At 48.4% G+C, this 17,102-nt stretch overlaps 3 protein-coding genes across 3 annotated transcripts; all 3 read left to right on the top strand.

Annotated features, from left to right (window-relative positions):
• Positions 1–2,306: 2,306 nt before the first annotated feature.
• Positions 2,307–8,069, top strand: FAM221B (family with sequence similarity 221 member B; the record flags this gene model as incomplete). The annotated part of the gene is made up of 7 exons (XM_084237829.1): positions 2,307–2,480; positions 2,817–2,958; positions 3,094–3,237; positions 3,384–3,527; positions 7,228–7,338; positions 7,521–7,718; positions 7,906–8,069. 7 exons carry the CDS (start codon positions 2,307–2,309, stop codon positions 8,067–8,069), a joined length of 1,077 nt encoding a protein of 358 aa, XP_084093955.1.
• Positions 8,070–11,016: 2,947 nt separating this feature from the next.
• On the top strand, positions 11,017–13,026 carry HINT2 (histidine triad nucleotide binding protein 2). The gene is made up of 5 exons (XM_084238302.1): positions 11,017–11,103; positions 12,227–12,367; positions 12,459–12,563; positions 12,662–12,734; positions 12,850–13,026. Exons 1-5 carry the CDS (start codon positions 11,023–11,025, stop codon positions 12,939–12,941), a joined length of 492 nt encoding a protein of 163 aa, XP_084094428.1. The 5' UTR covers positions 11,017–11,022; the 3' UTR covers positions 12,942–13,026.
• Positions 13,027–15,490: 2,464 nt separating this feature from the next.
• Positions 15,491–17,033, top strand: SPAG8 (sperm associated antigen 8; the record flags this gene model as incomplete). The annotated part of the gene is made up of 7 exons (XM_084237828.1): positions 15,491–15,558; positions 15,609–15,807; positions 15,936–16,110; positions 16,307–16,352; positions 16,436–16,550; positions 16,671–16,733; positions 16,839–17,033. 7 exons carry the CDS (start codon positions 15,491–15,493, stop codon positions 17,031–17,033), a joined length of 861 nt encoding a protein of 286 aa, XP_084093954.1.
• Between the last annotated feature and the right edge of the window lie 69 nt (positions 17,034–17,102).

The following is a 17,102-nucleotide window of genomic DNA, read 5'->3' as shown; positions in this document are numbered from 1 at the left end:
CAGCGGCGGCGGCCTCGTACTGACGTCAGCATGATGCTCCGCCCTCCAATCAGTTCTATTGGTCCTTTTTAGAAAAGCCCGCCTCCTTCCCCATTCTATTGGTCTCTAACTTGGTCCTGCTGGACGCAGGACTGCGCCCCAGCTACCTGGCCGCCGGCTTTTCTCACCCCAACAAGAGTCAGACGCTGAGCTCTGATCCTTACGTTCCCGACTGACTAGCCGCCTACAGACATCCCTTGAGAACCCTCACAAACCCAGACACCCACGAACAGACACTACCCAGAAACTCTCAGAGATCCCGCAAAACCCCTTAAAAGAAATGAGCCCACTAGGTTCGGCCCCTCCGGATACAGTGCAGCCCCCACAGGAGACCTCACCCACAGGGGAAGTGACCAGACTGCAGTTGCCACGAAGACTACTGGGCGTTCCAGTTGCCCTGGTGACGGAGGCCTCCTCCACCTGCCTGCGTTCCAGAGGCTTCAGTCAAGCCCCTCCCTCTTTCACCTCAGACCCCTTGTCCCTCCTCATCCGCCCTTCCCTAAATCTGGCTAGAGCTCCTTTGCGAATTTCTGCAGGTGTCCAAGTCGTAGACTTGTAGGCACGACCTGTCTCCACACAGCCCCTGCAGCCGGAGCTCATTCAAAACCTAGAGCCTTCCCTCCCTCGTGGCTAACACTTTCCCCTTCCCAACCTTCCAGCGTCAGACAAGATCCTTACCTAACGACTTGTAACAACCAAGCCAAAGCCCAGAGGTATGTAGTTTCTCCAACATACCCTCTTTCAAATCCTCATCCCATCCCCCTCCTAACACCTTCTGTGCCCTTCCCACCTCTCAGTCCAACCCCCTCCCATTCTCGACTTTTCATCTTTACTCCTCCCTTCCACCACATCTCCACACCCAGTTCTCTCCTACCATGCTAATTCTCCACCCTCAGGTCCCTTTATGGTCATGGTCCGTCTGATCATCTTCCTCCCCCGCCATCATCATACATCTCCCCATAATCCTTGCTCCAAATTTCCCCTTTGGAAAGGTCCCGATGAGTTGAAGTGAAATATTGTATCTCTCTAGAAGGGCGGGGAGTGTTGCAGCAGTGTGGGAGAGTAGAGAACAAGTAAATTTAAGGCTGGAGTCCTTCCTCAGGTAGCGTTACAAGTGATGACAAGAAATTTATACTTAATCTTTAGGCTGAATCAGTGAATATTTGTAAGCAAGAGAATGCCATTGTTGGGTTTGTATTTTAGAAAGAGCTCAGTGTGGGTCAATAAGGAGTACTGACTTCTTTTGGACAGCCTTCCAAAATAAAATAGGCACACCTTGTTCTCCAGGGGGGCATTCTGGGTTTACCTCTAGGGCAACACCAACTCATTTGCATTGTCGTTTTAGTTAACCTGTCTCCTTCCCAGATAAGATTAGGCTCTTTGTAAAAGTTTAAGTTACATAAATTGATGAAAGAATAGGTTAGTGAATTAATATGCTGGGGAAAACAGCAAAGGGACAATGTTATTACATAATCCAGAGAGAGGATAATGAAAACTTGAATGAATTTGGAGGAAAAGGAGAGGGGAGAATGGATAATGGGAATATTTAGAAGACAGGAAATACAGTCCTTGATGCTCACTTAACTGGAAATTAGAACAACCCCCAGAGTTCAGTTTTGATGCCCTTTGGGAACTCCGTTTAGTAATGTTTAGCATGCAGTTGGGTTTGAGTGCGAAGTATGGGGGGGCTGAAGAGGTCTGAGGTAGAAATATGGATTTGGGAGTCATCAGTGTACAGCTGGAAGCTGAAGCTTTGAAACAAAGGACATCTTCAAGGGAGCGTATGTGATGAGATCCCTACACAAAACTAGACTGTGGTGGTCAGGGCCCTGTGTAATGTATAATGACATCCTCCTGCGCTCTTGGGAACATGCCCCCACTTTGGCTTGATATTCTCAGTCTCTAGAACTGCACACTCTGACCTCCATGGTCCTGAGGTATGCCCTTGAGCCTGCTCTTGAACTCACTGAGTTGTTGCAGGCAGGCTCCTTCTGGGATATGGCCCTCTGCTACCATCTACTGATGGGATTATGACTGCTCCAGACTTTAAGTTCCATCTCCCTCACAACCCAGAGCAGCATGCCACATGGGGTCTGTGCACATGGATGAACCTCTAGCACTATACCCTGATCCAGAGCTCATCTGCATCCCCCTTACATCTGAGGTGCACTGCGATCCTTATCCAAATTCCATAAGCCCCTGTGAACCTCAGCTTACAGAGCCTTCAATTCCAACCTAATGAAACCTGTACCCTATTTTACCACTAGATGGAAGCAGACCAGGTCACAGAAAAGCCTCATACCACCGTGGAGTCCCAGGAGCACATCTCTTCAAAGGACCCCTCTGCTGAGGACTTTCAGGAGCTCTCTACCTCTGAAACCATCTTGGAGCCTTCCATTCCTGAGACCCCTTTAGTGCCCCTTACCTCTGACTCTCATCTGGTGCCATCATCCTCTCCCCAGACACCTTTAGAGATCCACCCCTCTGCAGCCATCTCTGAGACACCTTTAGAGGCCCTTACTTCTGAATATAATGTGATGCCATCCTCTCCCCTGACACCATTAGACATCCAAACTTCTGAAACTATCTTGGAGTCTTCCATTGCCGAGACCCCTTTAGAGGTTCTTACCTCTGAATTTCATATGGTGCCGTCATCCTCTTCCCAGCTACCTTTGGAGGTCCACCCCTCTGCAGCCATCTTGGAGCCTTCTATCTCTGAGACCCCTTTAGAGACTCTTACCTCTGAAACTCACATAATGCCATCTTCCTCTTCCCAGATGCTGATGGAGATCCACCCATCGGCATCCCCCTTAGAGCCTTCCAAACACCCTTCAGAGCACTCTACCTCTGAGTTTCCTCTGGAGATTCATATCCTCCAGATGCCAGAGGAAAATTTTATTGTTCACACCTTAGCACGACGTCATTCCTCTGTATCTTCTTCTGATTATCTGAAAGAAGACTTTGTATTTCCATCTTCCTCTAATGAGGGCTCATCAACCAGGAGAGACTTACAGATATCTGATTATGAGTCTCTTCAACAACACACCCCTCCAGGTTCTTCAGCCCAGATTCAGCTGGATACATCTGCAGAGCAGAAGGAAGAGGAAAAAGAGGATGAGAAGGGGGTAGATGTCACTGACAGCACTGCTCAGCCTGAACACCAACTGGGCAAGAAGAAGGGAAAGAAAGGTGTTATCAGTAATTGTTCCTATCCTTTGTCCCCATTCTCATCACTGTCTTTGACTTGCCCCAGAAGGCGGGATGGGATTACCCACTGACCTGGTCCTTCCTCTTAGTTTTAGGGCCTCCTCACTTCCCCTTGGTTACTCAGCCCCTCTCCCCAGGTTACCCAGTCCAGCCAGTGGTCCCTGCTAAACAGGGAGAGCTGGTGGAAGTGGCTAAGGCAATGCCCAGAGAGAAATTTGGTGCTCAGGTGCAATATCGTTTCCAGTGGGAGAAGAACACAGCCCTATGTGCTCTCCAGACAGGTGAGCCCAGACAGCCTTTCAGAGGCCTGTGACAGGCCCATAGCCATCCTCCAGTCCAACAGGATCTGTGAACCTGCCCATTCAGTGGATTGCTGGCCCTGTGGAAGTGGAAATGCTTCCTACATTTTTTCTGCAAGGGGAGTATTCGGGTAGGCCAGGGTTGATAATGTGGATGCAGACAAAAAGTGAGGCTATTCACCAAAAAACCATAAAGTAAGGCTATTCATTGAAAAGCTAGACAGTTAAAAGTTGTTAAAAACAGAAGGGCCACAGGCCAACCCCAAATCTAGCACTCAGATAGCTTGTGCCAAAAAGAGCATAAAGCAGAGATGGCCCAGGACCCTGGACACTTGCCAAGAGACTTGACCGACATTGCAAAAGGCCTTTTCCCCTTAGTGGAAGGGTTGTTCCCAGGCCAGACCATGATCACCTGAGTACACAGTAGTTTTGAGTCTTCTCACCAGAGAGCCAGCCACGTTTTCTGAATTTCATTCCAGAAACAGGGCATGTTAGTGGCAGGGCATGTATGTCTATGTTTATAAAGGATGTGCCTACGAATTGTGTAAACACATCCATTACGTGTATGAGTATATCTACCCGTGTTACCAAACTTCAGATCTATAGGGATTACTTTCTTTTTTATTTTTTTTATTTTTTTTACATCATTGTTCATTTTAAACAATATTTGTTTCCCACCACCCCCTCAGGTATAGTCCCCATGGAATTTCCTACCCCAATGCACCTGTGCACCATCACCTCAGTCCCCTGTGCTCCTCCCTCCCTCCCTCTGATCCCTCCCTCTCCCTCCTTCTCCCTCCTTCTCCCTCCTTCTCCCTTGCAGAATGTCTCTGATTTATAATTGCCTAGTTTTGTACTGTTTTTGTACTTTTTTGTGTTTTGTACTGTTGTTATTTTTTCACACTGATGTCTTATTTGGTTCTATAGGGATTACTTTCATGAGAGACTATCCTTATCTGCTGTGAGGATGCTGGAGTTTCTAAACTGAAGTTAATAGATTTCACTGCATTTACTCTGGTCTTTCATACTTCCTTTCTCTTTATGATGGGAAAAGAGTTGTATTTAAACTAGATGGGCCAAAGATACACAGACATTCAGGTAATTCCATTCCTTGTCCCTCCTTCATGTAATTTACTTTCCTCATTACCATGTAGGGACCCTCCCCCACCCATTCCTGGTCAAGTCATAGTTATCTTTTATCTGTTCCTTGGTCTCAATTCAGGCATGAAATGGCTTTGCTTACTTATTTTAACATCTTTTGCCACTCTTATTCTTCTTGTGATTGAACCTATTCAGTTCCCTCATTCTCATTCTTCTCAGAACCTCCATTCTTCAAAGCTACTGCATTTCTTCTTCAGACTGAACTTCATCTTCCTATTTAAACAAGCAGTCATACTGAAATTTAAGTGTCACTCAATTCTAGACAAAGATATCATGGATCATGACTCTCTGGAGAGTTGGGACTCATAATAGTATATGTGATCTGTAGAGAAATATCAAGTATAAACTTTTCTTTTGTTCATTCAACATTTGCTGAGCATCATTTATGTGCCAGGTGTTGAGCTAGCTCTGGAGCTGGTGGTGCTGGTGGGGTTTCAACGACAAAAACCTCAATTAATTTGCACTCTAGTGAAGGACACCACTAAGTAAAAAGATAATTACAATTCATTCTAATAATTGTTATGATTGAGGTCAGGCCAGCGGAGCAAAGGAGCAACCACTATCAGTGGCTCGAGGAATAAGCGTAAGAAGGAATGACTTCTCATTTGAAATCTGTAAGATAAGTAAGGATAATGTGAGACATGACAGAGCAAGTCACCTGCTGCATGGATTTTGGGTCGAGTAGCCTAGCTCAGCACCAGAAGGACACAGAATTCTGCAGGCATTTCTGTGCCAAGTTCAAGAGTTGGGATTATATCTGATGGTAACTTGAGAGTCACTAAAATATTTTAAATGAAACAATAACACAAACTTTTTGAAAGATCACTCTGGTGATAGGATAGACTAGAGAAAGACAAGGCTGCTGATGGGAAGACTACATTGTGGCACTGGTACTAATTCAAATAAGAAGTGGATTGGTGGCTGTGGAGAGAAGTAGATTTGGGAAGTACTGAGTAGGTAAAACTGACCGTTGGATCATTTAATGTGTAGGGTAAGAGGGATGAACCTGAAATAACACCTAGGATTTTGGCTTATATAATTGATTGGATGATGGTGCCTTTAACAGAATGCCTAAAACAGAGTAGATGCTTGGTAAGTCTGTTGGATGAGTAGAAAACAAAGGATGAGTGTCAGATTTGGAAGGAATAACTGGATATAACACATTTGAGGTTTTATGGAACACACTTATAAGAGAGTCTAGTGGGCAGCTGGTTTAAGGGGGTCTGTAGTCCAGGAGAGAAGTCAGAGACATCCCTCATGTAAAAACAGCTATGTATTATATGGAGACATCCTGACTATAGAGATTTTCATGCAAATGTGATTGTGTAACCATGGAATTGACTGTTTTGTACAGAGTTAAAATGGCATCAGGTAATACCTGTGCTCCGTTCTGGTCTTTGTCCACCCATGATAGGAAGAAGGTTTGGAGTCAGGACAAATAGAAGACCCTACTCTGGAATATACTGCCAGATGTCAACTATTCCACTTTAAGGGCACTGACACCTATAATAGAATCTGTAGTTTTCAGTTTCTCCATTCAAAATCCAGTCTTCATCTGAACACTGGGCACTGACTCCCATATCAGTGCTTGTGCTTGACTCTTCCAGGCCCCAGGCCAAACCTTATTCACCTCCGCACTTCACCTGCTCATCCACTTATCCTGTTACTCCAAATAAAGTTCAGAATTCCTCTAGTGGAATCCTGGCCCCCACCCATGCCCATTGTGACTCTGCCTAAACCCTAAATCCTTCTAACCAGAGTTTAGGAGGTGTGATGGAACACTGGCACTATAGGCTGTCAGTAGCAAGACTAAGACAGCAAAGCCAAAAGTCACATCTGGGGAGGTTTTATACCCTGGAATACCATGGGTAAGACAAGAAAACTCAGTCTGACAATCAGGCATAGAATTGTGGATTGTGGCCCCCAGCATCAAAGACCAGAGGGTACTCTTACTCTTCTGGAAGTCCAGGTTCATGCCTAGATACTGAGTCTCCCTTCCTTCCTGAAGGAATTTGTTCATTCACTTACGAACTCTATGTTCTCTGAGCACCTGTTTTGTGCCACACCCTCTGCTAAAACTAAAGACATAGATGAGAAAAACAGGCCCTTCCTTGGAGGAACTCAGTCTAATGGGGTATAAGTGAACAGTCCATTATAATGTACTGTGGTGTGACAGGAGTAGCACAAGGAGCCATGGGAGGCCAGAGAAGGGGCCCCAAGAGTGGGGGAGTAGGGGACAACTTTATGGTGGAGGTGACACTTCATTGGAACCTTTAAATAGGAATGAAAAAAATCCTGCATTTGAAGTTCCTGCTTGTTTGGGACTCATACAGGACTCTTGACTAGGGTTGGGGTGGGGTCGGGGGGTGGCTCTCAGGATGAAAAACTCTGAGTGGAAAATGCTCTCTGGTTTTCCTCTCACATTTATACCACACCACCCTTGCCTTGTGGTGAGATTGGCTTTGAAGCCATTCAGATCCCACTAAACCAAGCTCTTATTACTCAATCCCTCCACACCCAGGTCTCTACATTGGTTGGCGCTGCCCCCACTATCTCTGGGACTGTTTCCGAATTAGGGATGAGTCTAAGTGCTTTTGTGGACACTTGTTGAAAGAACACCAGATCATCTCTGGTAGGATAAGTGACCATCCCCTGTTGGTAGGGTGTGAAACCCTGACATGTGTGGAAGTGTATGTTTGTGAGAGAGAGAGAGGAGAGAGAGAGAGAGAGAGAGAGAGAGAGAGAATGGGGGTTGGGAAGGTCAGGTCCTATCTGGTGCTGGTCTGATCCTACCACCCATCCCCCTCCCTGTAGATATATCCGTGCCCTGCAACATAAGCCAGTGCCGCTGTCTCATGTTCTGCTTTATCCCGTCACACCCAGAAGAGGTGGGTGAGTTCTGGCTCAAGAGAAGGGCCACTTTTGATCCCAAGGCCTGGAGAGCACAATGTCGTTGCAAACACAACCACGAAGACCATGCAGCTACCGGTTCCCATCCCTGCAGGATCAAAGGTAACTTCTAGGGCGAGGGGAGGGCGGGGGTGAGCCTAGGTGAGCAAAAAGTTTAGGGACAAGGATGGGGGAGCTGGTTAGGAGAAAGTTGACTCTGTGGTTAGTGAGAAAGAAATGAAAATGTAGTAAGCCCTTGAGGAAGCCCAGTTCTCTACCTACACTTTTCTTGGCTGTCCCCTTGCCCTAGGCTGTTGCTGCGACTGTTTTGAGTCTAATTTCCTCTGTGCGGCCTGCGACCGGCGCTGGGAAGAACACGAGACTTTCTTTGAGACTGAAGAGACCCGGCGGCGAGGAGGAAGGCCTCATGGTGAGAAGTCATCCAGAGACAGGGAGCCACTCCGGGGTCTGTAGGCAGGTCAGGCAGGAAAGCACTCCTGCCCTCAACCACCCTATCCAGGACTATCTCACCCCATTACTTGTTGTGTCCCATACCTGCACTGGTCTCTGCCCCCAGGAGCAGACTGTATACCCCTTGCAGAGAAAACTACCCTCCAAGAAGCCATTTCAACAACTCTGACTGAGGCCCTGCATAACCAAGGGTTCTCTGGCCATCCCAGCCCCCACCCCTGGGATCCCCAGCCCATACAGCCTCTGATATGGCCCTACATTAACCCCCATTCCTGACCCTCTTGCCTCTGCACTTCTCTCCTCCAGGGACAAACACGGTCAACACCTGGCACAGGCCTTTGTAAGCCTGACCCGGATCAGCAATAAAGGGGAAGACATTGGAATCTGAGCTGACTCTATATGGGCAGATGGAGCCTAGACCAGGAATAGACATCTTAGGACCTCAGAGTTGGCATGGACTGGGGGCTAAAGGGTGTACCACAAAGGAGAAAGCCATCTGCCTCCACCACACCCACATTCAAGCTGCTAATGCTGGCATCAGGGGACAGTAACTTTGAGGAAGCTAAGGAGGGAGAGAGTTTCAAGAATGATAGAGAGTAAGCAGTGAGGTTAGATGCAGCTGAGGGTTCCAGTAAGATGAAGACTGAAAAGGATTTTGCAATTAGGTCTTTGGAGGAGACTTTAGAGGGTGCAGTTCCCCCCCACCACCACCCTCAGTACAGTGAAGACAGAGACCTAACAGTGGTAAGTTCGAAGGAGTTTCTTCAAGAACCTTAGTTGAAAGAGTAGATGAGAAGTAAGACATTATCCAGAGAGGGAGGTGTCATCGAAGAAGTATTTTTTAGAAAGGAAAAAGGGAGGGGACCAGTAGACAAAAAGAAAAAGACCTTGGAGGACACAGAAGAGAAAGAGATACCTGGTGAAACAAGATCCCATAGATGGAGGGAGTAGATGAGGTGAAAGCAGAGGTGAAGGGATTCACTTTATACAGGGGAAACACCACTTCCTACAACCAAGAAGATGGAAGAAATGACACTTCACTGATTTGCCAGGAGCAGGATCTTGTGGAAGGTCCCAATGGGAACCTTCTATGTTCCCCTGTGCAGTAAGAAACAAGGTCAGTTGTTGGTAGGGGAGGAGAGGGTTAAGAGGTTGGGAGGATAACAGGAAGATAGAGGTGAAGGCTTGGGAAGGCTAATGTGGGGAACTGGAGAAAAACCTGATCAGAGGACAGTTGAAGATTCAGGTACAGCTGGAAGCAGAAACTAGAGAAGTGGAGAAGCAAACTATTTAAAATAATGGGTGGTGATGGGAGGATGATCTGGAAAAGGAGGCAATAGAAGAAGACCCCAAGATGTGGAAGGAGCTGACTATACAAATAGGGAAACATAGTGAAACCAGGAAGCAACCCACAGATGAAAAAGGAGCAAAGAACAGACATCTTTAATGAGGTCCAGAAGCAAGTGGGCGCAGTGAGAGCCATGGAAGCACAGGAGGCCATAGTTAGATCCTGTACCGGGCTGCAGTTTTTGGATGAGAGTCACCGCAGGCAGGTGGTCACAGAGGCTTGTGATACCCAGCAAAACAGCAGGGACCCAAAGCTGATACTGGGCAAAACCGAAGAATGCCCGGGGGCCCCAAATTATTAAGAGGGAAAGCCCACATTGCCCATTCTACGCCTTTGTGCCATCTACACACATGAAAGCAAAATAATCAAACTTTAGAGTGTTCAAAGATGTTTAATGGGGAAGAGACTGAAATGGAATAGAGAAGAGGAACTGTGAGTAGTGGAGAAGAGGATTTCAAAATACAGACTCCAAGTCAAATTCCAGAATTTACCATGCCTTCATAGGCCAAAGTTCAGTCAAACGGGCAAAGCCCAAGGCTAAGAAGCCAGGGCCCAAAAGCAGAGCTTGGGTATGAGTATATTAATATTTGGTGGCCCCATGTTTTTTAGGTCAAAAAATATATATTCCAGCAGAGCAAAATATACCACTGACCTATCCATGGTGCATTTTCCTTGTTCTTCACTCCCAGCTAACTGAGAATGCCATTCACAAGCTAATCACATGACACACCTTTTCAGATTAGGAAAGAACACTAGTTACATACTACTTTGCTTATCAGTCGTGTGGCAAAAGACACTCCTGCCCCTGCCCATGGGGGAAAAAAAATGCAAACACCGCAGTGAAAACTGCATAATCTTGCATCTTGGAAGTGAATCTGTTAAGAACTTAACACTGAGAAATTACCCTTAGATGAGTAAATTAGAATCCCTGAAAAGCTCAAGGTCTACCACTGCCCTTGTGTCGGAAATAATGGAAAACCAGGCCGGGTCACGGTCCCTTGCTCTCCAGCCCAGCTACCCGGGGCTTGAACTCCCGGGGTTAGCGGCGGCTCCTGGAGCCAATGAGCGCGGAGGACGCGCAGAACCCCGCCCTCCCGGGGGCCAATGCGGTGCGAGGGTCTGCGGTCGCAGAGCCCGTGCGCGGCAGGTGACGCGGCCCCGCCCCCTCGCGGCCCTCCCGTCGGGGCCGGGCCTCAGTCAGCGGAGCCCACCCGCTGGGGGCGTAGCCCAAGTCCGGGCGGGCGCTGCGTGCGGAACGAAAAGGAGGAAAACCTCCCTCTGGGGATCCTTCCAAAAGAGCGAGAAACTGTCTCACAGCCTGAAACAGGGGGTCCAGTAGCAAGAGAGCGTTCACGCTGATTAAAAGACGAAGCCGCTGCATCGGAAGCCGCCCGGAGAAGCAGAAGCAGCCACCGGCTGAGAAGACACCGCCCCTCCGGCGGCAGCGAGGCCAGGGGAGCGCGCAGAGCCACCCAGGAGCCGAAAGAGGCGGAGAGCGAGGCCAGAGCGCCGTCCAATGGGGCGTCGGGGCCCACCCCCCGGCCCCGCCTCCGGCCGGCGCGCAGCCCCGAGCAGGGCCCGCGGGAGACGCGCCCGCGGCCGGGGAAGATGGCGGCGGCCGTGGCGCTGGTCGCCGGGCTGCGCGTGGCGCGCAGGACTGTGACGGCCGCGGGGCCGTGGGGGGCGCAGGTGAGACGTGGCTACGCTGGCGAGGAGGGGGTTCCCCGGGCCCCGACCACAGGCAGGGCCGGGGGCGGCAATCTTCTCGGGACCCGAAGGCGCGCGCAGCCCTGCGGCCTTGCGGGGCCGGAGCCCGAGAGCGGGACTCGGCGTGCTGGCCCCCCAGGGCGCACCCCGGGGCTGCGAGTTGAGTCGGGCTGGTGGTCGCGGCGGCATCTCCGAAAGCCTCGCCGCGGGAATAGCTACCTGGCGAGCACAGTTGCCTTGCACAGGCCGGGTGCTGAGGTCGGGACAGGGTCATGAGCGTCTGCCTGACGCCCAGCTGAGCGGCTCCTGCTCGGGGCAGCCTCCTCAGTGCCCCCTGCAGGAAGTGAGCTGCTGCTTTTTCGGAGCCAGTCTTCTGCCTGCCTCTGGCCCCTGCCTGCCACCGAGCACTGGTGACTCGAGGGTCAGGTACACGCCGATCTTTTCTCTCACAATTCGACAGTGCTGGCTCCAGTCTTCCATGAGCCCCTGGAAACTTGGACTTCCCTACCCTCAATTACCTGTGGCTGAGGGGGCCGAGTTCACTTTAACGCTTCACTGGTTCAAGGGACTAGAGTTAAAATTCACAAAAAGAGATCAGATGTGGCACCCAGACGCCCTCTTGTCAAACGGCACTTGTATTAAAGCCTGAGAAAAAGAGGTAACAGGGCTCAAAGGTCAGAAAACACACAGTGGCAATAAAATGAAAACTTATTAACAAGGTGAGAATAAATGGAAAGTGGTCTCAGGATGCATACCATCCCCCTTATATTTGAAGCTAAGCCAAGGAATTTACCCAGTGTAATTCAGTAGTTAAAATATGAACAGGAATCTAAGTCTCTAAGCTCTCTGGATCCTTTCCCACGAACATACAATTTCCTGCACTCTTGAGGAGCAGGAATCAATTGTGTGGTTGACTCCTACATTGTAACAGTGCCTGCTATTTAACCAGGCCCCTCTGGTCCTATTCTGCTGTTTGATGCTCTTGCGAAATTTTTCTTCTGGGTGGGAACCACCAATAGGTGTTTTTAGAAGTGTGAAGTTAAGGACTAGTAGAGCCCACCTTCTGCCTGACTAACTCCCTTGGGTGTCTCTGACCCACCTTCAGGTCCGAAGAGCTGCAGGTGTTACTGGTGGGGATGAAGTGGCCAAGGCCAAGCAGGCAGCTCCTGGTGGAGCAGCCCCCACCATCTTCTCCCGGATCCTGGACCGAAGCCTCCCCGCTGACATTCTATATGAGGACCAGCAGGTGGAGTGCCCTTAGGACCCTACCCTTAGGAATCTATCATAGATACCATCTGGCCTATTGAAGTAACATGATGACTTCTCATCTGCCCCAGTGTCTCGTATTCCGTGATGTGGCCCCTCAGGCTCCTGTGCACTTCCTGGTCATTCCTAAGAAGCCCATTCCTCGGATTAGCCAGGCTGAAGAAGAAGATCAGCAGGTGGGAATAACAGGGCAAAACTTTTCAGCAGGAAACCCTGGATTCAGCTGAAGGCTTTGCTCTGTGAATGATGCCCCCTGTCTCCCTTTTCACTGTAGCTTCTAGGACACCTTCTTCTTGTGGCCAAAAAAACAGCAAAGGCTCAGGGGCTGGGAGATGGATACCGACTTGGTTAGTTACTTTCAGTCATTGCACCCCTCACCTGTGAATTCTCGGAACTACCTCTCAATATGATCTTTAGCCCTTGACCTTCCCCATGACCTCCTAACCTCACATTCTATTTCAGTGATCAACGATGGGAAGCTGGGTGCACAGTCTGTATATCATCTGCACATTCACGTCCTGGGGGGCCGACAGCTCCAGTGGCCTCCAGGTTGAACCTACCAACTAACCAAAGACACCGCATCTGGATGCTTGGATGGAGTGGGAGGGAAAAGGAACCCTGTGATGCTAATAAACCTGATCTCCCTCAATTTTGGTTTTTTTTTAAAGATTTATTTATGCATACAAGAACTGGGGTATAGGCCAGAGGTATGGGGGGTGAAAGGATTCATAAGGGACAGAGTAGGGAACAGAACAGGTGGGTTGACTGAAATACACTGCTGAGGGGAGCAGTCGGCGAGTCAGGAGAGGTCTGCTATACCATGTGGGTCACCTCCCTGGTTCTGGGGATTGAACTCGTGTTGCAGTGGCTGTGGATAGCTTCCACAGCCATAGTGCTGGGTCTTAGTCCCTTGCGCCACCAGGGAGGCCCCTCCCTCAATTTTGGATCCCTGTCTTAAATATATTAAGATCTATACCACAAATAGGAAAGAAAACTGATTCAGGGCTATGATGCCTCTTGACTATGGTCTTAGTGAAAGACATTAAGGAGGACCATCAATAGTTAAAAGAGCATTTTATTATAGACCTGTGGGTTCTTGTGAGTAGTGGTCTACCTGGGTCAAGCTTCTAGAAAAGCAGCATTAAGAATAAGCTCAAGTAAATGTTCAACATCACTTGTAATCAGGGAAATGCAAATCAAAACTACCATGAGATACCATCTCATACCAGTGAGAAGGGCACATATTAAAAAAACTAGCAACAACAAATGTTGGCAAGGGTGTGGAGAAAAAGGAAATCTTCTGCACTGTTGGTGGGAGTGCAAACTGGTCCAACCACTATGGAGAGCTGTGTGGAGATTTCTGGACCTACTAAACATAGAGCTTCCATATGATCCAGCAATTCCACTCCTAGGTATTTACCCAAAGGACACAGAAACATCAATTCCAAAGAACACCTGCACCCCTATGTTTATAGCAGCACTATTTACAATAGCTAAGCTTTGGAAACAGCCCAAATGCCCAAAAATAGATGACTGGATCAAGAAGATGTGGTACATATACACCATGGAATATTACTCAGCATTCAAAAAAGATAAACACATGCAATTTGCAGCAACATGGATGGCGCTGGAAGGGATAATGCTCAGCGAAATAAGCCAAAAAGAAAAATACCGGATGGTCTCACTCATAGCAGGAATCTAGAAAACTTAAATAAGGGACCAGGAAAATGAATATAAGAAAGTGAAAATCAAAATCAACAAAAAACTATGAACCAGAGACACTTTTTGGGGGGTGGGGGGCGGGAGGGGAGGGATTGGGGTCAGAATGGGGCGTTTGCAATTGTATGGGGGAATATAAAAATAAAATTTATTATTTTTTTAAAAAAAAGACAATATGAGGGAATATAGACAGCTATAAATACAGATATATAAATAAAACAACTGCTGAATTAGACATTTAAAAAAAAAAGAATAAGCTCAAGTAAAATTAAGGAAAAAAAATACAAAAAATAGGCACAAAAAAAAAAAAAAAAAAAAGAATAAGCTTGAGTAAACAGGAAGACCCTGAAACCCAGGAGTGAGACTAGCTTTATTCTGGCCCTTATTCAAATGCCAAGCCAAGTTCTAAAGAGATGGGAGGAGGGTGATCAAGTGCAGGCCTGCTAGTAGACAGTAACCACAACCTAAAAGGCTGCTACCCTTTGACTATCCCCATGTCTCACCGTTTTGCTTTTAATTTGTCATGTGAGATTTTAATCCTTAAATTTTTTTTTAAACACTTACCTTTCTTTTAAAAGTAAACCAAGGGGAAAGTAACTATTGCCCTACGCAAACACACGGACAAGTCTTTAGTCTGATATCACAGTCCTGTCTCCAACACAAAGAACATCTTAGAAAGCCTCAGCGAATCATGCTGGGCGAGGAGAGCGGAACCTTAAATGCTGGGCCGAGTGGGAATGGAATCTGGATGGAGAACAGGCGGTCCGCGCGGCTCCGGGTTTAAGAGACTCCGCCCCGCAGAATACTTGCCTCCACCCCCACGCTCTAAGACCGCCCAGCTCTAGTTCTGCGCAGTCTCCTGGAATGATTTGCCATTTCTATGGCAACCCGGTAGCGTGTGTCTGAAGATAGGGGCGGATCTACTGACCAGTTGCGGTGGAAAGCGCAGTTCTGGCTGCAGGCGTAAGGGAACAAGCTCAGCGAACCTTCTCTACCGCGCTTTTAACAACGTTGACGCATTTGTTTTCTTTCAGATCTTTAGACCTACAGCCCAATTCTGAAGGATTGGGGTCCGACTTGGAACCGTTTCCCTCTTTGGATGACCGTCCTCGGTCGACCCAGCCTGCATAATCCACAACAGCGACCTCCAGCGCTAAAGCAACATCATTACCTACAAAGACCCCAGGGCCCGACTCTGAGCCCAGCCTTCTCATGGAGACTTACTCTGACAGTCTTCTTGGAGAGCCTCACACTGGAAAGACAAGCCAGGAAAGTCTTAGCTGTGATCCTGTCTGTCTTTCCTCTATTACTGAGGATGCCTGTACTTCAATTGGCCCTCGTTCTTATCCTGCCGCTGCTCAGGGCTCCAGCTCTGGTCTTGACCATGACTCTAGTCCTTGTTATAGCTCTGGAAGAGGTGCTGGTCCTGCCCCTAAATCTGGGCATAGTCCAGTTTGTGTCAATGTCTCTGAGGTCAGGCTCTGTGCTCCTTCAAGCTTCAGGACTCCTGGGGCAGATCTGGCCCTTAATTATGCTTCGTGCCATGGGGATCCTCAGAAACAACCACCATGGGAATGTTTGCAAGTCCCAGAACCTGGTGTTCGAGGGTTATGGAAGCCCCCTGAGGCTGAAGAGAAGTGTGAATTTCTTCATGAAACAATGCCAAGGGGCCAATGTCTTCTCTACAACTGGGAGGAGGAGGTATTACAGTTTTGACTTACTCCCTTTTCTTGAAGGCTGCCCCTCCCCAGTTTCCTGGGGGAAGCAGTTGTTGATGATGAAGGTAGTACGGGAAAAGATATCATGGTAATTTAATTTGGGGTCCATAGAGAGCCACCAACCACCTGGATCAAGTCCCAAGCATGCAGGATGGCTCTGAGAGTTACTTCTTCCGACATGGACACCAGGGACTGCTGACCCTGCAGCTACAGTCACCCATGTCCTGCAGCACCACCCAGAAAGATTCTTATCAGTTCCTGAGAAATCACCACCAGCCTCTTCGAGGTGAGAAGCATGAGGGAGTGACAGAATAAATCCGTTAGAGAGAAAAAGAGAGGAAGGAATTTCTCATGGGATTTTTAATTGTCCTATGGAAATAAGGGCAAACGCCTACAATTTTCCTTCCTTTTCTCAAATTTGCTTATTCTGGCCCTCCTTCTTAACCAGACTTCCTCACTTTCCACACTCTGCCCTCCCATAGGGAAGCGTGAAGCCATGCTGGAGATGGTCCTGCACCAACAAATCTGGTGAGAGGCTGGGAGAAGAGGGAAAGGGAGGGGGAGGTCAAAAACCAGGGGAGAATGGCATTGACTATCCCAGGGCTGTATAGTAAAGAGGTACAGGTGGAACAGGAAACCACAAGGAAGCACTCTGAGGTCGAGTCTGTGACACACCATGACTACAAAAAGGAGCTGGTGCAAGCGGGGCCTCCGGCCCCAACAAAGGTGAGAACCCATCCCACCCTACTTATACAGCTGAGCTCTGATGAGCTATGGGAAAGAAGCAAGCCCTGGGGTTGACAGAGGGAGCTTCAGGCCAAGAATTAATCCAGTCTTTCTCTTCAGCCTCACGACTACCGTCAGGAGCAACCTGAAACCTTCTGGAAGCAGAGGGCATCACAGCTACCGGTGTGTGAGGGTGACTGGAAGATGGGGCTGGGGGTGGAGAAAGAGAAGAGGCTCTTCTGTTCTGGCTTGGTGAGGGGATCTGTCTTCATTCTGGCACTCTTTCAGGGTGTCAGTAATATCAAGACATTGGACACACCATTCCGGAAGAACTGCAGCTTCTCAACACCAGTGCCTTTGTCTCTAGGGCAGCCTCTGCCCTACGAACCTGAGGATTTCTCCCACCATTTAGGAGAAATATCTTCCCTTGTCTGTCAGGGAGGTGGGCTGGGTAGTAAAGGGTGTAGAACTACTCCTACCTAAGGGTTGAAGGCAGAAGTAGACTATGAGATTGATTTGTTTGTAGTGGAAAAGTGGGGAGAAGGTGAAGTC

This window comes from Talpa europaea (assembly GCF_964194135.1).
Source record: "Talpa europaea genome assembly, chromosome: 7".
Classification (NCBI taxonomy): domain Eukaryota; kingdom Metazoa; phylum Chordata; class Mammalia; order Eulipotyphla; family Talpidae; genus Talpa; species Talpa europaea.
The sequence above is the reverse complement of the archived record's forward strand: the minus strand, read 5'-3'. Positions and strand labels throughout refer to the sequence as shown.

What these genes read in the sequence shown, in the direction of transcription:
- HINT2 (XM_084238302.1), top strand. Translation starts at nt 11,023, where the DNA reads ATGGCGGCGGCCGTGGCGCTGGTCGCCGGGCTGCGCGTGGCGCGCAGG. An exon ending in CGGGGCCGTGGGGGGCGCAG is followed by an intron (nt 11,104 to 12,226) that starts GTGAGACGTGGC and finishes ACCCACCTTCAG; the next exon opens with GTCCGAAGAGCTGCAGGTGT. An exon ending in TTCTATATGAGGACCAGCAG is followed by an intron (nt 12,368 to 12,458) that starts GTGGAGTGCCCT and finishes CATCTGCCCCAG; the next exon opens with TGTCTCGTATTCCGTGATGT.